At 42.9% G+C, this 23,793-nt stretch overlaps 1 protein-coding gene across 1 annotated transcript in view; it reads right to left on the reverse strand.

Annotated features, from left to right (window-relative positions):
* Positions 1 to 23,793, reverse strand: part of LOC139559053 (CD276 antigen-like) — a 34,183-nt gene continuing 10,390 nt past the window's right edge. Inside the window, exons 3-4 of the mRNA XM_071374705.1 lie at positions 12,230 to 12,508; positions 1 to 4,508 (exon numbers count right to left, since the gene is read on the reverse strand). Coding sequence (XP_071230806.1) covers positions 4,243 to 4,508; positions 12,230 to 12,508 — 545 coding nt within the window. The 3' untranslated portion in view covers positions 1 to 4,242. The remainder of the gene's footprint in view (positions 4,509 to 12,229; positions 12,509 to 23,793) is intronic.

A 23,793-nucleotide genomic window follows, 5' to 3' on the forward strand; every position in this document is an offset into this window, starting at 1 on the left:
TCTTTTTCAAGGTTGATTGCAATTTCAGTTTAATCCACCAGAAAATAATAACCACCAGATTACATTACATATTTATTACAATAAATATTATGCTTAAACACAAATATACAAATGTATTATATAATAAAAAGAAAAAGGTATCATCATAAATAGTTGTTATTTCACACATGTAACTAACAAACAAAAAATGAAATATCTGCTCTACTCAAAAATGGAACCAATTTATTGCAGCATTGCAAAATTCTTGCAACCAATGGAATGTTATTTATATACAACCATCCCAGCTCTGCAGATTTTTCTGCGAGGAGACAGAATCATTAGATCATTTGTTTTGGTACTGTCCATATGTAACTTGTTTTGGTACTGTCTATATGTAGCTTGTTTTGGTACTGTCCATATGTAACTTGTTTTGGTACTGTCCATATGTAACTTGTTTTGGTACTGTCTATATGTAACTTGTTTTGGTACTGTCCATATGTAGCTTGTTTTGGTACTGTCTATATGTAGCTTGTTTTGGTACTGTCTATATGTAGCTTGTTTTGGTACTGTCTATATGTAGCTTGTTTTGGTACTGTCTATATGTAGCTTGTTTTGGTACTGTCTATATGTAGCTTGTTTTGGTACTGTCCATATGTAGCTTGTTTTGGTACTGTCTATATGTAGCTTGTTTTGGTACTGTCCATATGTAGCTTGTTTTGGTACTGTCCATATGTAGCTTGTTTTGGTACTGTCCATATGTAACTTGTTTTGGTACTGTCTATATGTAGCTTGTTTTGGTACTGTCCATATGTAACTTGTTTTGGTACTGTCCATATGTAACTTGTTTTGGTACTGTCCATATGTAGCTTGTTTTGGTACTGTCCATATGTAGCTTGTTTTGGTACTGTCCATATGTAACTTGTTTTGGTACTGTCCATATGTAGCTTGTTTTGGTACTGTCCATATGTAACTTGTCCAGGAATGGCTGAAGAATTGCAATATTTACCTGGAGCTAACTCTGCAAATAGCCCTGCTGGGTGATTTAAAAAGTCATAGTCAATTGAAATAATAGTATAATGCTCTTAGCAAAAATATTTATCTTTAATTTACAATATGTAGAATCTATGAGAATAGAAAGGTTCAGAACTTGTGAAACATCACAGTGAATAAATATACGTCAAATAGAAATCAAAACTGGATGGTGTTCAGAGATAGATGGGAGGGGTTGAGTGGAGCTGAAGGCTGGGACTGGATGGTGTTCAGAGATAGATGGGAGGGGTTGAGTGGAGCTGAAGGCTGGGACTGGATGGTGTTCAGAGATAGATGGGAGGGGTTGAGGGGAGCTGAAGGATGGGACTGGATGGTGTTCAGAGATAGATGGGAGGGGTTGAGGGGAGCTGAAGGATGGGACTGGATGGTGTTCAGAGATAGATGGGAGGGGTTGAGGGGAGCTGAAGGATGGGACTGGATGGTGTTCAGAGATAGATGGGAGGGGTTGAGTGGAGCTGAAGGATGGGACTGGATGGTGTTCAGAGATAGATGGGAGGGGTTGAGTGGAGCTGAAGGATGGGACAGGATGGTGTTCAGAGATAGATGGGAGGGGTTGAGGGGAGCTGAAGGATGGGACTGGATGGTGTTCAGAGATAGATGGGAGGAGTGGAGCTGAAAGATGGGACAAAATATAACTATTTTAAACTATACAGTGTCTGTAAAATGTATATAGAATATATAAACTGGAAGTAGAAGCCTAAGAGTTGCTGTCCATTAGTTTACTTTAATTAGGTAAGGGATGGTAGGGTTAAGGGAAAATAATCAAACAATGATCAACAACCAATTTGAAGGAGATTTGAAGAATTTAAAAAATAATAAATGGACAAATATTGTACAATACAGGTGTGCCCCTTGACTTTTTCTACATTTTGTTACGTTACAGCCTTATTCTGAAATTGATTTAAAAAAATAAAATAATAATTATAATCAATCTAAACACAAAACCACATAATGACAAAGCCAAAACAGGTTTTTAGAATAAAAAAAACCCTGAAATATCACATTTACATAAGTATTCAGACCCTTTACTCAGTACTTTGCTGAAGCACCTTTTGTCACGCCCTGGCCTTAGTTATCTTTGTTTTCTTTATTATTTTAGTTAGGTCATGGTGTGACATGGAGGATGTTTGTGTGTTTTTGTCTAGTCTAGGGTGTTTGTATTGTCTAGGGGGTGTTTGTAGAGTTCATGGGGTTGTGTTCAGTGTAGGTGTTTATGTAAGTCTATGGTTGCCTAGATTGGTTCTCAATTAGAGACAGCTGTCTATCGTTGTCTCTGATTGGGAGCCATATTTAGGCAGCCATAGTCATTAGGTAGGTTGTGGGTAATTGTCTATGTGTAAACCTGCCACTTATTTGTCTTGTATAGCTTCACGGTCGTTTGTTGTTTTGTTTAGTTTGTTAGTGTTCTTCGTCTTTCTTAAATTAATACAAATATGTATTTATATCACGCTGCGCCTTGGTCCTCTCTTTCACCCGAAGACGATCGTGACACCTTTAGCAGTGATTACAGCCTCGAGTTCTTGGGTATTACGTAACAAGCTTGACACACCTATATTTGGGGAGTTTCTCACATTCTTTTCTGGAGATCCTCTCAAGTTCTGTCAGGTTGGATGGGGAGCGTTGCGGCACAGATATTTTCAGGTCTCTTCAGAGATGTTTGATCAGGTTCAAGTCTGGGCTCTGGCTGGGCCACTAAAAGACATTCAGAGGCTTGTCCCGAAGCCACTCTTGCATTGTCTTGGCTGTGTGCTTATGGTCGTTGTACTGCTGGAAGGGGAACCTTCGCCCCAGTCTGAGGTCCTGAGCACTCTGGAGCAGGTTTTCATCAAGGATCTCTCTGTACTTTGCTCCATTCATCTTTCCCCCAATCCTGACTAGTCTCTCAGTCCCTGCCGCTGAAAAACATCACCACAGACTGATGCTGCCACCACCATGCTTCACTGTAGGGATGGTGCCAGGTTTCCTCCAGATGTGACACTTGGCATTCAGACCAAAGAGTTCACTCTTGGTTTCATCGGACCAGAGAATCTTGTTTCTCATGGTCTGAGAGTCCTTTAGACAAACTCCTAGCGGGTTGTCATGTGCCTTTTACTGAGTGGCTTCCGTCTGGCTACGCTACCATAAAGGCCTGATTGGTGGAGTGCTGCAGAGATGGTTGTCCTTCTGGAAGGTTCTCCCATCTCCACAGAGGAACTCTGGAACTCTGTCAGAGTTACCATCGGGTTCTTGATCACCTCCCTGACCAAGGCCCTTCTCCCGATTTCTCAGTTTGGCCGGGTGGCCAGCTCTAGGAAGGGTCTTGGTGGTTCCAAACTTCTTCCATTCAAGAATGATGGAAGCCCCTGTGTTATTGGGGACCTTGAATGCTGCAGAAATGTTTTGTTACCCTTCCTCAGATCTGTGCCTAGACACAATCTTGTCTCGGAGCTCTACGGACAATTCCTCATGGCTTGGTTTTTACTTTGACATGCACTGTCAACTGTGGGACCTTATATAGACAAGTGTGTGCCTTTCCAAATCATGTCCAATCAATTGAATTTACCACAGGTGGACTCCAATCAAGTTGTAGAAACATCTCAAGGATGATCAATGGAAACCAGATGCATGTGAGCTCAATTTCGAGTCTCATAGCAAAGGGTCTGAATACTTAAGTAAAAAAAGCTGTTTTTTTTATTTTTAATACATTTGCCAAAATTTCTTAACCTGTTTTTACTTTGTCATTATGGGATATTGTGTGTAGATTGATGAGGAAAATCAGGCTGTAACGTAACAAAATGTGGAAAAAGGCAAGGGGTTTGAATACTTTCAATGCACTATACACAGGAAAATAAATGTCTAAGAACACGAATCGCGTCAAACGGTAAATGGCTTTTGCCACTCATTTCCCATAAACACTGTTCTGGATTGTTGTTAGTGGCCCCTCCCACCAAATCTGTCAGATTGTTTTCCCCTCGGGTCTGTAATGAGACCGTCTCTCAATAGAAGCTTTGTGTCTGGTTCCCTCCAGTAATCTGACCCAGTGATAACATGTCGGGCAATGTCGAGAAGAAAGAGTCATTTAATGTTACCACCACCTAATGAAACTGTGATTCATTGTTACTGCCAGACTGCCAACTGGATTTCCAGCATTCTCAGCTCCAGGAAGGATGTTACCATGCGACTACTAGACCAGAAACACACGTTGGACTTGGCAGAGAATGAACAATGAGTCTCTTAAACTTCATGTACTGGGCTTGGAGGTGAGACGTACGAATCGCAGTTGGATGTCCTTGCCTCTAGAAGACCAGTGTTCTTGTCACAAGTTTGTTTACGCACAGTTATCTCTGTCATATTTTGTGATTTAGATGTGGCTTTCCATGTCCGTTTGTGTCGTAAGTAAAGGAATATGAGGAAAATCAGCAAGCCTCCAGCAGGGATGAACAACATCAGCAGTGTAGATCTGTCTCTGGGACAGTCGGCATGGTTTCTATTGCTTGACTCTGTTGACACAAAAGAACAAATGATAAACAGTGGCAAAATTATTAAACACACTCAGTATATATCTACCCTGAAGAAAGTAGCAATATAATATGTCATTATTAAAACACACCCGGTATATACACTACCGTTCAAAAGTTCGGGGTCACTTAGAAATGTCCTTGTTTTTTGAAAGAACCGCAATTGTTTTTGTGATATCGATTTTTTTTTGTTTTTTGTGTCCATTAAAATAACATTAAATTGATCAGGAATACAGTGAAGACATTGTTAATGTTGTAAATGACTATTGTAGCTGGAAAAAAATGTAACAATTTTTTTTTTGAATATCTACATAGGCGTAGAGGCTCATTATCAGCAACCACCACTCCTGTGTTCCAATGGCACGTTGTGTTAGCTAATCCAAGTTTATCATTTTAGAAGGCTACTTTATCATCAGAAAACACTTTTGCAATTATGTTAGCACAGCTGAGAACTGTTGTTCTGATTAAAGAAGCAATAAAACTGTCCTTCTTTAGACTAGTTGAGTATCTGGAACATCAGCATTTGTGGTTTCGATTCCAGGCTCAAAATGGCCAGAAACAAAGAACTTTCTTCTGAACTTGTTCTAGGAAATGAAGGCTATTCCATGCGAGAAATTGCCAAGAAACTGAAGATCTCGTACAACGCCGTGTAATACTCCCTTCACAGAACAGTGCAAACTGACTTTAACCAGAATAGAAAGAGGAGTGGGAGGCCCCGGTGCACAACTGAGCAAGAGGACAAGTACATTAGAGTGTCTAGTTTGAGAAACAGACGCCTCACAAGTCCTCAACTGGCAGCTTCATTAAATAGTACCCGCAAAACACCAGTCTCAACGTCAACAGTGAAGAGGCGACTACAGGATGCTGGCCTTCTAGGCAGAGTTCCTCTGTCCATTGTCTGTGTTCTTTTGCCCATCTTAATCTTTTATTTTTATTGGCAAGTCTGAGATATAGCTTTATCTTTGTAACTCTGCCTAGAAGGCCAGCGTCCCAGAGGAAACTTTTCAGACCCCATTACTTTTCCCACATTTAGTTATGTTAGACTTATTCTAAAATGTATGAACTAGTTTTTTTTTCTCATCTACACACAATACCCCATAATGACGAAGCAAAAACAGTTTATTTTTGCACATTTATAAAATTAAAAAAAACAGGAAATATCAGATTTACATAAGTATTCAGACCCTTTACTCAGTACTTTGTTGAAGCACCTTTGGCAGCGATTACAGCCTTGAGTCTTCTTAGGTATGATCCTACATGTTTGGCACACATATATTTGGGGAGTTTCTCCCATTCTTATCTGCAGAACCTCTCAAGCTTTGTCAAGCTCTGTAAGTTTAAGAGCATTCCACACCTTTGGGCTCCCAAGTGACGCAGCGGTCTAAGGCACTGTATCTCAGTGATTGAGGCATCACTACAGACCCCCTGGTTCGATTCCAGGCTGTATCACAACAGGCCGTGATTGGGAGTCCTATAGTGCGGCACACAATTGGCCCTGCGTCTTTTGTAAATAAGAATTTGTTCTTAACTGACTTGCCTAGTTAAATAAAAGTTCAAATAAAATAAATAAATAATTTTCAAAATTCTTCAAGCTCTGTCAAATTGGTTGTTGATCATTGCTAGACAACTATTTTCAGGTCTTGCCATAGATTTTCAAGTAGATTTAAGTCAAAACTGTAACTCGGAACATTCACTGTGTTCTTAGTAATCAACTCCAGTGCAGATTTGGCCTTATTATTTTGTGTTATTGTGAAATGTGAATTCATCACCCAGTATCTGGTGGAAAGCTGAACTGAATCAGGTTTTCATCTAGGACTTTTCCTGTGCTTAGATCCATTCGGTTTATTTTTTTATCCTGAATCACCCCCCCCCCCCCCCCCCCACCCCGCCAGTCCTTAATGATTACAGCCACCACTCTGCTTGAAAATATGGAGAGTGGTACACAGTAATGTGTTGTATTTGCTCCAAACATAACACTTTTTTTTATTCAGGACAAAAAAGTTATTTGCCGTGCAACATTTTAACTTTAGTGCCTTGTTGCAAACAGGTTGCATGTTTTGAAATATTTGTATTCTGTACAGGCTTCCTTCTTTTCACTCTGTCAAGGTTAGTATTGTAGAGTAACTACAATGTTGTTGATCCATCCTCAGTTTTCTCCTATCACAACCATTAAACTCTGTGACTGTTTTAAAGTCACCATTGGCCTCATGGGGAAATCTGAGTGGTTTCCTTCCTCTCCAGCAACTGAGTTAGGAAGGACGCCTGTATCTTTGTAGTGGCTGGGTGTATTGATACACCATCCAAAGTGTAATTAATAACTTCACTAGGCTCAAAGGGATATTCAATGTTTGCTTTTTTATTTTTACCCATCTACCAATAGGTGCCATTCTTTGCGAGGCACTGAAAAACCTCCCTGGTCTTTGTGGTTGAATCTGTGTTTGAAATGTACTGCTCGACTGAGGGACCTTACAGATAATTGTATATGTCGAGTACAGAGATGAGGTAGTCATTCAAAAATGTTGTTAAACACTATTGCACACAGAGTGATACCATGCAACTTAATTTTTTTTGCTAAACACATTTTTACTCCTGAAACTATTTAGGCTTTCCATAACAAAGGGTTAAATACTTATTGACTCAAGACATTTGAGCTTTTAATTTTAAATTAAGTAGTAAAAAATTCTACATACATAATTCCACTTTGACATTACGGGGTGTGGACCAGAAAAAAAAATGCAATCCATTTTAAATTCAGGCTGTGACACAATAACATGTGGAACAAGTCAAGGGGTGTGAATGCTTTCTGAAAGCACTATACATTTGGGAAGTATTCAGACCCCTTGACTTTTTCCACATTTTGTTACGTTACAGCCTTATTCTAAAATGGATTAAATAGTCCCCCCCCCTCATCAATCTACACACAATACACAATAATGACAAAGCAAAAAGTATTTTTGACAATTTTGTAAACTTATTCGAAATAAAAAATACTGAGTACTTGAAACCGCTATTGCAGTGATTACAGGTCCTTAGCGCTTTGGTTTCATCTTTCTCCTCAATCCAGACTAGTCTCCCAGTCCCTGGGAATCACATTTTTATTTGGCCCCCGACAGCTGTACCCCAGTTTGGGAATACCTGCTCTGGAGTGATGAATCATGTTTCACCATCTGGCAGTCCGACGGACAAATCTAGATTTGGCAGATGCCAGGAGAACACTACCAGCCCCCATAGTGGCAATTGTAAAGAACGGAAATCTGTCTTTCTGTTTTCATTATTCCGGCTCCGAGACAGACTGACACACAACATCAGGAGATTTAGGCTCCTCTTTCTAATAATAGTTCTGTGGTTGAGAGAAAATACACTGGCCTGTATGTTCCAACGGAAGGGCGTTTGTGGTTTCTGTGCTGTAAACACTACTCAGCTCAAATTAAAGGATTAGCTAATTCCATGTTTGTCAAATATGGAGTAAATGTTTGTCAAGACGGGAATATGGTCTCAGCTTGACTCAATGTCACAGGTTGGGGTCTGAACCCAAGTCTCCCACAGGGAGAACCAGGCATCTTAACCATTAGCCCAATAGGAAATGCACTCTTGGCCAAAGGGTGACAGTAGCTATGTTTCAATTAACTTGTCTAGTATTTTTTTACTTGTTTTATCTACATTAATTATGGCTGCAAGCCCTATATCGGGATGAATATGAAAATAGATGTGACAATTGCCTGCTAGGGTGTTTCCATTTAACCATCTTCTGTGGATAAAAACACAAACAAGTAACAAACTGTAGTGACCCTATGTTTAAAAACGAGGATATCGATAAAACGAGGATATTTGCCACTTCAGCATGCTTTTGTCACACAGTCGATGCCACTCGAGGGTATGGACCAGAAGGTTGAGGGTTCAGACCACCTGCGGGATCGTCTGAGACCAGCCTCCCTTGTGTGTATGGAACATTTCTGGGATCTTTTATTTCAACGGTGACTTTAAAACAGTTACAGAGTTGAATGGCTGTTATGCTGTTCTCCGTATGCGTCACTGTACCAATTTCAAGGTAAGTAATATAGGTAAGTATTAGAACAAGAACAGAACAGCTGTGATAGGAACAAAAAACGAGGATGGATCAACAACATTGTGGTTACGCCACAATACTAACCTAATTGACACAATGAAAAGAAGGACGCCTGTACATTAAAATATTATAAAACATGCATCCTGTTTGCAATAATGCACTGAAGTAAAACTGCAGAAAAATTTGCAAAGAAATTACATTTATGTCCTGAATATAAAGCATTATGTTTGGGGCAAACACAACACATCACTGAGTACCACTTCATATTTTCAAGCATGGTGGTGGCTGCATCATGTTATGGGTATGCTTGTCATCACCAAGGACTTGTGAGTTAATGATAAAAAAAAACAGAATAGAGCTAAGCAAAGGCTAAATCCCAGAGGGAAACCTGGTTCTATCAGGAATCAAGATAAGACCCAAGTGCAGACTGTGAAGTAACAATGTTTATTGTAATAACAGGACAGGGGCAGAGGTTGGTAATCCAGAAGTGGAGCAAAGGTACAGGATGGCAGGCATGCTCAGGCAGAGTGGTCAGGCAGGTGGGGTCAGGACAGTCAAGGGTCAAAAACCAGGAGGATGAGAAGAAAAAAAAAGACTCGTAAAAAACAGGAGCAGAGACTCGAACAAACAAGACGAACTAGCACAGACAGAAAACAGGTATAAATACCCAGAAGATAAGTGGGGAAGATGGGCGACACCTGGAAGGGGTGGAGACAAGCACAAGGTGAAACAGATCAGGGCGTGACAGCACCCCCCCCCCCCCCCCCCCCACAGGGACGGCACCTGGCGTTCCACCTGGACGGATAACTGATTGACTGGCAGATTATTGCTCCCACACCGCCGTGGCCCAGGCGAGTGCCCTCCCGGACATCAGCGTAATGATATACACTATCCTCGAGCGGTCCGAGGGGAACGAAGAAGGCTGCAGCTCGAAAACGAGGATGCACTGGGAGAGAAAGGCCCGGCAGGTTCTGGGATCGCCATCGTAGCGCTCCCGGGGAGGTATGCGGGGTTCCCGGGAAGACGGGATGACGACGCTGCTACCAGCCGGGTTACAAAGGGGGCTGGGAGGTTACCGTCGTGGTAGGCTTCCTAGTAGACAACCCACGGAATTGCTCTCGCAATGCGTCCAAGGTTAGGTCGTAACATTCGGACATGGCCTGGAACCCTTCCATCAGACCGCGAAGCAACTCCTCGTGCCTACCGACGAGGGCTCCTTGGGAGGAGATGTGGTTGCGGAGCTGGTCCAAGTTTGCTGGGTCAGTCATTGGCCAATTCGTACTATCAGGAATCAAGGTAAGACTCAAGTGCAGACTGTGTGAAGTAACAATTTTTATTGTAACAACAGGGGCAGGCAAACGACAGGTCAAGACAGGCAGGGGTCGATAATCCAGAGTAGAGGTCAAGGTAGAGGACGGCAGGCAGCCTCAGGTGTGTAATACAGTGGTGGAGCAAAGGTACAGGACGGCAGGCAGGCTCGGGGTCAGGGACAGGCAGAGAGGTCAGGCAGGCAAGTACAATGTCAGGACAGTCAAGGGTCAAAAACCAGGAGGACGAGGAAAAAAAGAGACTGGAAAAACAGGAGAAGAGACAAAACGCTGGTTGACTTGAAGAAACATGACGAACAGACAGAAAACAGGTATAAATACCCAGAAGATAAGTGGGGAAGACGCCTGGAAGGCGACACCTGGAAGGAGTGGAGACAAGCACAAGGACAGGTGAAACAGGTCAGGGCGTGACAGGTTCAGTCTGCTTTCCAACAGACACTGGGAGACAAATTCCCCTTTCAGCAGGACAATAACTTAAAACACAAATACTGTATAAAGTAAAGTTGCTTACTTAGATGACATTGAATGTTCCTGAGAGGCCTAGTTACAGGTTTGACTTAAATCGTCTTGAAAATCTATGACAAGACTTCAAAATGGCTTTCTAGCAATGATCAACAACCAACTTGACAAGAGCTTGAAGAATTATTAAAAGAATAATGTGCTAATATTGTGCAATCCAGATGTGCAAAGCTCCTTAGAGACTAACCCAGAAAGACTCACAGCTGTAATCACTACCAAAGGTGATTCTAACATGTATTGACTCAGGGGGTTAAATACGTATCTAATCAAGACATTAGTGTTTTTTTTTAAGTTGTTTTTTTTTATAAAAGTTTGAATTTAGTAAAGGGGTGTGAATACTTTCTGAAGGCTCTGTACATACCTCATGAGCTTAGTTCAACAGTCTTAACCCAACATATACAGTGCCGTGAAAAAGTAATTGCCCCCCAATTGAGATGTCTTGAAAGGACTTGAAACGAGCAGTTCACGCTTGAAAACCCAAAAATGTCGCTGAGTTAAAGCAGTTCCGCATGGAAGAGTGGTGGGCCACTGTCGTGAGAGACTGATCAACAACTACAGAATATACTTTTTCAAGGCACTGTAAGCTTGCTTTACTCCAATGTTAGTAAAAATATATATATAATTGTAAACAAATACTGTATTCAAAACATGGTTACAACTATATTTTTTTATCTCGTGAATTGTATCTATAGCTACACCCCCATCCCTTAGCCATTTTGCCCCCCAAAAAAGGTGGGGTCTTCTTTGTTATTGTTTGAACAGATTTCCCCTTTAAGAAACAATATTATGTTTCCTAGGAAACATGTCTCCACAGGCACAGCTGTGTGTAAACTGAATGAAAATACAAGATGTAAAGTGTTGATGCCATGTCTCATGAGCTCAACAAAAAAAAATCCAATACATTTTCCATAGCCACAATAAGCTTATTTCTCTCTAATTGTGTGCACAAATTTGTTTACATCCCTGTTAGTGTGCATTTCTCCTTTGCCAAGATAGTCAATCCACCTAACAGGTGTGGCATATCAAGACAGAATGATCATTATAACATGTTTGGCTAAACTTTGATCATTGAGGTAGTAAATGAATGAAAGGAAATGAAAGAGACTGGGTTATGTTAGAAGTTAATGGTTCTCAGAAGAAAGAAGAAGGCATTGTGTTTGATGGAGGAGAGGAGATGTGCTGATACAGTAGATGAAAGAGGGGTTGAGGTCAGGAAGTGAGGACAGATTATCTTACAGTAAGAGAGTAATAAATGTTTGGTATCCTGTTACCCTCTTTGTTAGCTTCCTGTAGAGCCATAAAATGTAAGGATTGGAGAGAAAGGGGAGTGTCTTAATAAGTAGAATGAATATATAAACTGTGAAGTCTGAAATATTTTGCTGTCTGTTTTCAGCTGTACAGAACCTTTGGGGAAATGATTAAACTTGGTTAAAGCTTCTCTAATGTCCGTGAGTTATTTACTCTGAAAAAAAAGAACCTAACACAGTTGCACCTTGTGCTGTGGACACTAAAATCCCACTCTTGAATGTGCAGTTTTATCCCAATGCCACAGATGTCTCAAATTTTGAGGTGGAAGGCTATTTCGCATGCTGACCGCAGGAATGTCCACCAGAGCTGTTCCCAGTCTCAATATAGTTTTTTTGTCCTGTTGCTATTCATCCGCTTTCAATATCAACTGTTTTCTTCTGTTTTGAAACGCAAAAAAAAAAGTAACTTAAAAGAGTATTACTATTATCATTAATCAATGAAACGAGGTATTCAATCAAACCATTCAGCGGACATCAGCTCACCATAGCTCAGTGACCTCTCCATGACCTGCTCCAGGAGCTGGTTCCTCAGGGAGAAGGTGTAGTTGACTGCCCCACCAGCCTGCATCACCAACTGAGTGCGGAGGGAGAGGAGCAGGCCCGGGGCCCTGGACGACTGGGTCACTGAGATGTTATGCGTGAGGTTATGGCCATTCGGGTCCAACCAGCGGACCTCTGGTTCTGGGTAACCTTCAGTCTCATAGAGGAAGGTCATGTAAGAGTGCTGGGCCTGGACTGTGAGGTGAGGCTCTGTGTAGAATGCTAGAGAGAGAGAGAGAGTGGAGTGGGATAGAGAACAGACAGGCATTACATGAAGGGGGGAACAGGGGGACAAAGCAACCATTCATCTGTCAGTCCCCAAATCCAGGTGAGGTGAGGCTCTGTGTAGAGAGAGTGAGAGAGAGACTGAGAGAGAGAGAGAGAGAGACTGGGAGAGAGAGAGAGAGACAGAGAGAGAGAGAGACTGAGAGAGAGAGAGACTGAGAGAGAGAGAGAGAGAGAGGAGTGGGATAGAGAGAGAGAGAGTGGAGTGGGATAGAGAACAGACAGGCATTACATGAAGGGGGAAACAGGGGGACAAAGCAACCATTCATCTGTCAGTCCCCAAATCCAGGTGAGGTGAGGCTCTGTGTAGAGAGAGTGAGAGAGAGAGAGAGAGAGAGAGAGAGACTGAGAGAGAGAGAGAGAGAGACTGGGAGAGAAAGAGAGAGACAGAGAGAGAGAGAGAGAGAGAGAGAGAGAGAGAGAGAGAGAGGAGTGGGATAGAGAGAGAGAGAGAGTGGAGTGGGATAGAGAACAGACAGGCATTACATGAAGGGGGAAACAGGGGGACAAAGCAACCATTCATCTGTCCGTCCCCAAATCCATGGGCCAGACTAACCCTATTGACCCATTGTCACAACTACCGCCGAAGTTGGTGCCTCTCCTTGTTCGGGCAGCGTTCAGCGGTCGTCGTCACCGGCTTTCTAGCTGCCTCCGATCTACGTTTTCTTTTTCCATTTGTTTTGTCTTGATTGTACACAACTGGTTCCCATGACCTTATACTAATTTTCCTATTTAACCCTCTGGTTCCTAATATGGTTTTGTGCGTGTTTGTTCCTTGTTGAGTGTTATTAGACTGCTGTGTTATGGTGTGTTTTTCCCTGCGTGGAATTTTATGGTTGTTTCTTTTCGAGTAAAGTATGTTATTTTACTCAGTTCTGTGTCCTGCGCCTGACTCCGTCCTCACCGCTGCACACTGACACTCTAATTCTCAAGAAATGTGTTGCCTTCTTCTTCCAAATATCCCACAGTAATCACTGATACCACATCATCTCTACAGTCAAATACAAATATATAGAAGAATATATAGAAGGTAATATCCACAAAGGCTACTTATTTCAAAGGTAATATCCACAAAGGCTTTTCATTGTTTAGGCCATTCCTCTTTGGGACTTTCCAGGGAAGGGAGAGAAAAGTATAGAGAGAGGGAGAGAGAGAGGAGAGAGAGAGAGAGAGAGAGAGCGAGAGAGAGAGAGAGAGCAAGAGAGAGGAGAGAGAGAGGAGGGAGGAGAGAGAGACAAGAGCGATAGAGAGGAGAGGAGAGGAGAGGAGAGGAGAGGAGAGGAGAGGAAAGGAAAGGAGAGGAGAGGAGAGGAGAGGAGAGGAGAGGAGAGGAGAGGAGAGGAGAGGAGAGGAGAGGAGAGGAGAGGAGAGGAGAGGAGAGAGAGAGAGAGAGAGAGAGTGACAGCGAGAGAGAGAGAGGGAGGGTTAAGGGTCTGGACCGTGAAAAAGTTAAGAGTGCCCTTGAGGTTCCTGAAAGTCTTCATTCAGAATGTTTAACAATGTAAACAGCATTTGTGTAGATGAATGTCTCTTTCCTCTGTACCTGGTTTCAAAAAGAGCTAGGTAGCAAAACAACGAAAGGTTCACAATCCATGGCTCCAAAGCTGTCTAACTAGCTGAGCTACTCTGTAGCTAGAAAGTAGCTAGAAAGTAACCGAAAAACAAGTTGAGAAAAAAGTTGGTAAAATAAACATGTCTTATTATGTTCTGAGTCAATTTGTTTCTCTTGGCTTGAATGTAAAAGTTATATTTGGTGATCCACAAAACAAATCTGTGACGGAACATTCAGTCAGTGAATCAGGTCTCCATGGTATCCAGATACTCTTTCTGCTCTAGATGCCTTTAAACTACCGTAAAAACCCTTAAATGACGCCCTAACCTAAGGAAATTTAACACTAAGCAGTATGTTCATTTAACATTGAAAAGTGTGGACCTGCACAGACACTGGACCAGTGTTAAATTTAACACTCTCAGTGTTAGAATTTGCTGTGTGTGTGTGTGTGTGTGTTATGGTTATGTTATGATGCTTTTATTGCATTTTATTGCATATGGTTGTTTTATTGCAACAGAATAAGGGGTTGTTAGAACGCTCATCTGTGTTCTACTGAGGATGGGCCTCTGGGAGATTTAACACTGACAGGAGATTTATGCTGTTTGGGTGATAAAGCCTAATGAGCATTCCAGAGCATGAGTTAATGTTTCTGTTCTATACCGTACCAGGGAGACATGAACCCAGGACCAAACTCTTTGTCTCTACACAATGAGAACTGTATTTACAGCAGATACCGTCTACTGTGAATTATAGGTATCTTTCATACAAATCTTAACCTTGTGACCCATTCTGTACATATTACGTCCGTCGTTGGAATGAGACCAAGGTGCAGCGCGGTAAGCGTACATCTTTCTTTATTTAGATGAACACCAAAAAAAACACCAAAAGATAAACGAACGTAACGTTCTGCAGGCTACACAGTAACTCTACAAAAACAAGATCCCACAAACTAAGGTGGGGAAACAGGCTGCCTAAGTATGATTCCCAATCAGAGACAACGATAGACAGCTGCCTCTGATTGGGAACCATACTCGGCCAACAAAGAAATAGACAAACTAGAATGCCCACCCAAATCACACCCTGACCTAACCAAATAGAGAAATAAAAAGGCTCTCTAAGGTCAGGGCGTGACAGTACATCTGTTGTTCGTCATGTAGGTTGAAAGGGGTGTATCTTTGCTATAAAATACCTTTGTACTTTTTGTCTCAGGCCTCTCAATGAATTATCTGGGGGTTCACTTTATATGTGTGTGTTGTATTGACCTGCTCCCTTATTAATAAGTGAATAAAGATTTAGTTTAAGTATAACTCTGACTTGTGTGATACGTTTGTCTCTCCTCATTGGATAGTAAAAAAATGATCATGGTCACTGTGTGAGAGATGGAAGACAAAAGCCAAAGGGAGTGGAATAGAGAGAACAGACAGGCATTACATAAAGGGGGAAACAGGGGGACAAAGAAACCATTCATCTGTTAGTCCCCAAATCCAGGTGAGGTGAGGCTCTGTGTAGAGAGAGAGAGAGAGAGAGAGAGAGAGAGAGAGAGAGAGAGAGAGAGAAGAGAGAGAGTGGAGTGGGATAGAGAGACTGAGAGAGTGGATTGGAATAGAGAACAGACAGGCATTACATAAAGGGGGAAACAGGGGGACAAAGAAACCATTCATCTGTTAGTCCCCAAATCCAGGTGAGGTGAGGCTCTGTGTAGAGAGAGAGAGAGAGAGAGAGAGAGAGAGAGAGAGAGAGAGAGAGAGAGAAGAGAGAGAGAGAGAGAGAGAGAGAGAGAGAGAGAGAGAGAGAGTGGAGTGGGATAGAGAAACTGAGAGAGTGGATTGGAATAGAGAACAGACAGGCATTACATGAAGGGGAAAACAGGGAGACAAAGAAACCATTCATCTGTCAGTCCCCAAATCCGTGGGCCAGACGAACCTAATTGACCAATCTAATTCTCAGGAAATGTGTTGACGTCTTCTTCCAAATATGCCACAGTCAAAGAGGGGAGAGAGAGAGAGAGTTAAAGAAGAAAAAAACGGATAAAACAAGAGTGTAAAAAGAGAACAGTGATGAGAAGAGAAGGGGGCTGGTTGAAGGGAGGATATGTAGCTCGATAATGAAGCTCAGTGGGCCCTGGTATAAAGTAGTAGGGTGTAAAAAGAGAACAGTGATGAGAAGAGAAGGGGGCTGGTTGAAGGGAGGATGAGTAGCTCGATAATGAAGCTCAGTGGGCCCTGGTATAAAGGGAATATGGTTCCATTTGGGAAGAAGCCAGTGAGTTGGGGGAAGAGTCCAGACCAAAATGATGTGAATGTTTTTCCAGACCTTGTTATTCTGAGTCAGGACGAGGCTGACCGGATATTATCTTTTCAAACACCGTTTCCTACCATGTAATCTAAAGAACGTCTTTTTCACTGAGATGACAGACATGTTGATTTCCCACCAATATTCACGCTTCTTTACGGGATCTAGTCCCTGTGTAGTAATACCACTAAAACTGGAAATGAGTTGAAGCCTCCCTGATGAAGCATACTTCGAGAGTAAAATAGAGGGACTCCAATTCAGGCCAGCCTGTCTGCTTTAAGAGCCAAAAATAAATCTAGGTCAGGGTAGAGCTGTGGCAGCTGGTTATTGTCAGGCAAAAGACTGCCGGTCTCACGGTAATTGACAGTTAATTAACAAACACATTGACCCTCTCCAGGCCTCCACACATACAAGCAGCTGATGCCTTTGGAACATCTTCATTTAAAAATGTCCATAACCCATAATGCATTTGTGTTTAAGGTCTAAAAAACATTATGATATGAAGAAAATGTATTTCAGAAGAACAGAATATGACTTGGTCTACTGTATGTTATCTGGCTACGCTCCACGCCACATAGGCTGTAGGCATGTTCATATTGCCATCAAGATATGCTTAGAAGTCCCGTTATATTCTTTTATTTTATATGATTTTATAGTAAGAAGAATATAATTGAACAGTGTGCTCGGGCACAGATGTTGGGCGATTAGGCTTGGCTTGCAGTCGGTGTTCCAATTCATCCCAAAGGTGTTTGATGGGGTTGAGGTCAGGGTTCTGTGCAGGCCAGTCAAGTTCTTCCACACTGATCTCGACAAACCATTTCTGTATAGACCTCGCTTTGTGCTCAGGAGCATCGTCATGTTGGAACAGGAATGGGCCTTCCATAAACTGTTGCAACAAAGTTGGAAACACAGAATCGTCATTGTACGCTGTAGAGTTAATATTTCCCTTCACTTGAACTAAGGGGCCTGAACCAAGAAAATCAGCCCCAGACCATTACTCCTCCTCCATCAAACTTCACAGTTGGCAGTTTAGTAGCGTTCTCCTGGCCTGCGCCTAACCCAGATTAGTCCATCAGACTGCCAGATGGAAAAGAGTGATTCATCACTCCAGAGAACGTGTTTCCACTGCTCCAGAGTCCAATGGCGGCGAGCTTTACACCACTCCTTGGCATTGCGCATGGTGATCCATTTCATGAAGCTCCCGACGAATAGTGATTGTGCTGTCATTGTTTCCAGAGGCAGTTTGGAACTTGGTAGTAAGTGATGCAACCGAGGACTAATGATTATTACACACTTCAGCACTCGGGGGTCCCGTTCTCTGAGCTTGTGTGGCCTACCACTTTGTGGCTGAGCCATTGTTGCTCCTAGACGTTTCCACTTCACAATAACAGCACTTACAGTTGACCGGGGGCAGCTCTAGCAGGGCAGACATTTGACGAACTGACTTGTTGGAAAATTGGGATCCTATGACGGTGCCACGTTGAAAGTCACTGAGTTCATCAGGGCCATTCTACTGCCAATGTTTATTTATGGAGAGTGCATCAATGTGTGGTTGATTTTATACACCTGTCAGCAACGGATGTGGCTGAAATAGCAGACACCATTAATTTGAAGAGTAGTCCACATACACTATATACAAAAAAGTATCTCTCTCTCTCTCTCTCTCACTCTTTCTCTCGCTCTTTCTCTCTCTCTACATATACAGGTCAGTCAAACGTTTTAGAACACCTACTCATTCAAGGGTTTTTCTTTATTTGTACTATTTTGTACGTTGTAGAATAATAGTGAAGACATCAAAACTATGAAATAGCACGTATGGAATCATGTAGTAACCAAAAAAGTGTTAAATAAATCAAAATATATTTTATATTTGAGATACTTCAAAGTAGCCACCCTTTGCCTTGATGACAGCTTTGGCATTCTCTCAACCAGCTTCATTAGGTAGTCACCTGGAATGAATTTCATTTAACTGGTGTGCCTTGTTAAATGTAAATTAGTGCAATGTCTTTCCTTCTTAATGCATTTGAGCCAATCAGTTGTGCTGTGACCAGGTAAGGTTGGTATACAGAAGATAGCCCTATTTGATAAAAGACCAAGTCCATATTATGGCAAGAACAGCTCAAATAAGCAAAGAGAAACGACATTCCAACATTGTTTTATTAAAACTTGAAGGTCAGTCAATCCATAAAATGTCAAGTTTCTTCAAGTGCAGTCGCAAAAACCATCAAGCGCTATGATGAAACTGGTTCTCATGAGGACCTCCAAAGGAAAGGAAGACCCAGAGTTACCTCTGCTGCAGAGGATTTCATTCATTAGAGTTAAATGCAGACCTCAGATTGCAGCCTAAATAAATGCTTCACAGAGTTCAAGTAACAGACACATCTCAACATCAACTGTTCAGAGGAGACTACGTGAATCAGGCCTTCATGGTCAAATTTCTGCAAAAAAAAACACTATTATGTGGTGGGTAATTCTGTCACGATCGTCTTGATAAGAGAGAGTGGACCAAGGCGCAGCGTGATATGAATACATCTTCTTTTTATTAGACGAAGACGTAACACGAAACACTTATACAAACTAACAAAACAACCGTGAAGCTACAAACGCAAGTGCACACACAAACTACTTACGTTCAACATAGACAATTACCCACAAATGCATGATGCCTATGGCTGCCTTAAATATGGCTCCCAATCAGAGACAAATTAATGACATCTGTCTCTGATTGAGAACCATTCAGGCAACCATAGACACAGCTAGACACCTACACTCAAACACAAACCCATCTACTCTACTTAACCCCCTAAACCATACAACCACCCTAGACAATACAAAAACACATACATTTCCCATGTCACACCCTGACCTAACTAAAATAATAAAGAAAACAAAGAATACTAAGGCCAGGGCGTGACATTAAAGGACACCAATAAGATGAAGACACTTGATATGTAGCATATCTGAAGAATATCTAGGATACAATATTTACAGCAATAGTTGAATAGGTATTATTGAATAGCCTTGACTAGAATACACTATATAAACTCTGCAAAAAAAGACATGTCCTCTCACTGTCAACTGCGTTTATTTTCAGCAAACTTAACATGTGTAAATATTTGTATGAACATAACAAGATTCAACAACTGAGACATAAACTGAACAAGTTCCACAGACATGTGACTAACAGAAATTGAATAATGTGTCCCTGAACAAAGGGGGGTCAAAATCAAAAGTAACAGTCAGTATCTGGTGTGGCCACCAGCTGCATTAAGTACTGCAGTGCATCTCCTCCTCATGGACTGAACCAGATTTGCCAGTTCTTGCTTTGAGATGTCACCCCACTCTTCCACCAAGGCACCTGCAAGTTCCCGGACATTTCTGGGGGGAATGGCCCTAGCCCTCACCCTCCGATCCAACAGGTACCAGACATGCTCCATGGGATTGAGATCCGGGCTCTTCGCTGGCCATAACAGAACACTGACATTCCTGTCTTGCAGGAAGTCATGCACAGAACGAGCAGTATGACTGGTGGCATTGTCATGCTGGAGGGTCATGTCAGGATGAGCCTACAGGAAGGGTACCACATGAGGGAGGAGGATGTCTTCCCTGTAACGTACAGCATTGAGATTGCCTGCAATGACAACAATCTCAGTCCAATGATGCTGTGACACACCGCCCCAGACCATGATGGACCCTCCACCTCCAAATCTATTCCGCTCCAGAGTACAGGCCTCGGTGTAACGCTCATTCCTTTGACAATTTGACAACGTTGTTGCTGGTGATGTCTGGTGAGGACCTGCCTTTACAACAGGCCTACAAGCCCTCAGTCCAGCCTCTCTCAGCCTATTGCGGACAGTCTGAGCATGATGGAGGGATTGTGTGTTCCTGGTGTAACTCGGGCAGTTGTTGTTGCCATCCTGTACCTGTCCCGCAGGTGTGATGTTCGGATGTACCGATCCTGTGCAGGTGTTGTTACATGTGGTCTGCCACTGCGAGGACGATCAGCTGTACGTCCTGTCTCCCTGTAGCGCTGTCTTAGGCGTCTCACAGTACGGACATAGCAATTTATTGCCCTGGCCACATCTGCAGTCCTCATGCCTCCTTGCAGCATGCCTAAGGCATGTTCACACAGATGAGCAGGGACCGTGGGCATCTTTCTTTTGGTGTTTCTCAGAGTCAGTAGAAAGGCCTCTTTAGTGTCCTAAGTTTTCATAACTATGACCTTAATTGCCTACCGTCTGTAAGCTTTTAGTTCCTTAACGACTGTTCCACAGGTGCATGTTTATTTATTGTTAATGGTTCATTGAACAAACATGGGAAACATTGTTTAAATCCTTTACAATGAAGATCTGTGAAGTTATTTGGATTTTTACGAATTATCCTTGAAAGACGTGGTCCTGAAAAAGGGACGTTTCTTTTTTCTGAGTTCACACATGAAAGGAGTAAAACAGTATGTAAACATTATTAAAGTGACCAGTGTTCCTTGTCTGTAGGCAGCAGTCTCTAAGGTGCAGGGTTGAGTAACCAGGTGGTAGCCGTCTAGTAACAGTCTCTAAGGTGCAGGGTTGAGTAACCAGGTGGTAGCCGTCTAGTAACAGTCTCTAAGGTGCAGGGTTGAGTAACCAGGTGGTAGCCGTCTAGTAACAGTCTCTAAGGTGCAGGGTTGAGTAACCAGGTGGTAGCCGTCTAGTAACAGTCTCTAAGGTGCAGGGTTGAGTAACCAGGTGGTAGCCGTCTAGTAACAGTCTCTAAGGTGCAGGGTTGAGTAACCAGGTGGTAGCCGTCTAGTAACAGTCTCTAAGGTGCAGGGTTGAGTAACCAGGTGGTAGCCGTCTAGTAACAGTCTCTAAGGTGCAGGGTTGAGTAACCAGGTGGTAGCCGTCTAGTAACAGTCTCTAAGGTGCAGGGTTGAGTAACCAGGTGGTAGCCGTCTAGTAACAGTCTCTAAGGTGCAGGGTTGAGTAACCAGGTGGTAGCCGTCTAGTAACAGTCTCTAAGGTGCAGGGTTGAGTAACCAGGTGGTAGCCGTCTAGTAACAGTCTCTAAGGTGCAGGGTTGAGTAACCAGGTGGTAGCCGTCTAGTAACAGTCTCTAAGGTGCAGGGTTGAGTAACCAGGTGGTAGCCGGCTAGTAACAGTCTCTAAGGTGCAGGGTTGAGTAACCAGGTGGTAGCCGTCTAGTAACAGTCTCTAAGGTGCAGGGTTGAGTAACCAGGTGGTAGCCATCTAGTAACAGTGACTAAAGTTCAGGGCAGGGTATTGGTCAGAGGCCTGCTAGTGGTGACTATTTATCAGTCTGACGGCCTTGAGATAGAAGATGTTTTTTAGTGTCTCGGTCACAGTTTTGATGCATCTGTACTGAAATAAGTTCAGGAGTAAATATGTGCTTAACTAGTCACATAATAAGTTGCATGACATCACTCTATGTGCAATAATGGTGTTTAACATAATTTTTTAATGACCACCTTATTTCTGTACCCCTCGCATACAATTATCTGTAAGGTCCCTGTCACGCCCTGACCTTAGAGATCCTTATTATTCTCTATGTTTGGTTAGGTCAGGGTGTGACTTGGGTGGGAAAGTCTATGTTTTCTATTTCTTTGTTTTTGGCCGCTTGTGTTTCCCAATCAGAGGCAGCTGTCATTCGTTGTCTCTGATTGGGGATCATATATAAGTTGTCATTTTCCTTTTGGGTTTGTGGGATCTTGTTTTCTGTTTAGTGTCTGTGCCTGACAGAACTGAGTGCTTTCGTTATTTTGTTTGGTGTCGTCAATAAAAATACGATGTACGCCTACCATGCTGCGCCTTGGTCTCCTTCTACAAACGAGAGCCGTTACAGTCCCTCAGTCAAGCAGTGAATTTCAAACACAGATTCAACCACAAAGACCAGCGAGGTTTTCCCTAAGGTCCCTCAGTCAAGCAGTGAATTTCAAACACAGATTCAACCGCAAAGATCAGCGAGGTTTTCCCTAAGGTCCCTCAGTCGAACAGTGAATTTCAAACAAAAGATTCAACCATAAAGACCAGCGAGGTTTTCCCTAAGGTCCCTCAGTCAAGCAGTGAATTTCAAACACAGATTCAACCATAAAGACCAGGGAGGATATCCAATGCCTTGCAAAAAAGGGCACCTATTTAAAGATGAGATTGAATATCCCTTTGAGCATGGTGAAGTTATTAATTACACTTTGGATGGTGTATCAAGACACCCAGTCACTACAAAGATACAGGCGTCCTTGATAACTCAGTTGGCGGAGAGGAAGGAAACCGCTCGGGATTTTCACCATGAGGCCAATGGTGACTTTAAAACAGTTACAGAGTTCAATGACTTTGACAGGGGAAAACTGAGGATGTATCAAAAACATTGTAATTACTCCACAATACTAAATGACAGAGTGAAAAGAAGGAAGCCCGTAGAGAATAAAAATATGACAAAAGAATGCATCCTGTTTTCAATAATGCACTTAAGTAATACTGCAAAAAATGTGGCAACATTGAAAACACGAGACAAAGGGCTGTGACACATGGGTTTGAAAGTGGGATGTATACGGAGGGTACGGGGCAACAGAAGACCAACAGCAGAGGGGTCTAATGATCTTGGAGATGGGGAAAGGGCCGATAGAGACTCGTGACAAAGTCCAGGGAGATGTGCGACCAGGGACGGTGAGGAACAGGCAGGGGTTGAAGGAGACCAGCCAGAGCTTGCCGGGTAGTCTTGTTCTGCTCACAGATCATGCATGCGGCGATGAACGCAGAGACGTGAGTAGCCAAGGTAGGCCACCAAAAGTGCTGTCACACAAAGGCCAGGGTCTGACGGGAGCCTGGGTGGCAGGCACTTGGACATGTAGACTTCGGGGGTCATCGGGATTCTTCGAAGGCGAGGGGTGAATCGAGTGCGAACCTGGGCGACAGAGTACAGATTCTCTGTCCCTTCTACGTTCTCGAAGTTGCCAATCTATCCGGATGGTCAAGGCTATGAGGGAGTCAAGGTCCATGTGCAGCTCCTGAGCTGCGAGCTCATCTTTAATCACCTCCGATACTCTGTGAAGGAACATGTCAAACAATGCTTCTGGGTTCCAGGCACTCTCAGCCACCAACGTGCGAAAATCCACTGTGTAGTCTGTCACACTACGGGAGTCTTGACGTAGCTGGAGCAAGTCACGAGCAGCCTCTCTCCCGGACAACGGAGAATCAAACACCTTCCGAACCTCCGCTACGAACTCCTCCAGACTGAGGCAGACGGTGGACTGTTGCTCCCACACCACCGTGGCCCAGGCGAGTGCCCTCCCAGTCATCAGCGTTATGATGTACTCTATCCTCGAGCGCTCAGTGGGGAACGAAGAAGGCTGCAGCTCGAAATTGAGGAAGCACTGGGAGAGAAA

The sequence above is a fragment of the Salvelinus alpinus genome, chromosome 29 (assembly GCF_045679555.1).
Source record: "Salvelinus alpinus chromosome 29, SLU_Salpinus.1, whole genome shotgun sequence".
Taxonomy (NCBI): domain Eukaryota; kingdom Metazoa; phylum Chordata; class Actinopteri; order Salmoniformes; family Salmonidae; genus Salvelinus; species Salvelinus alpinus.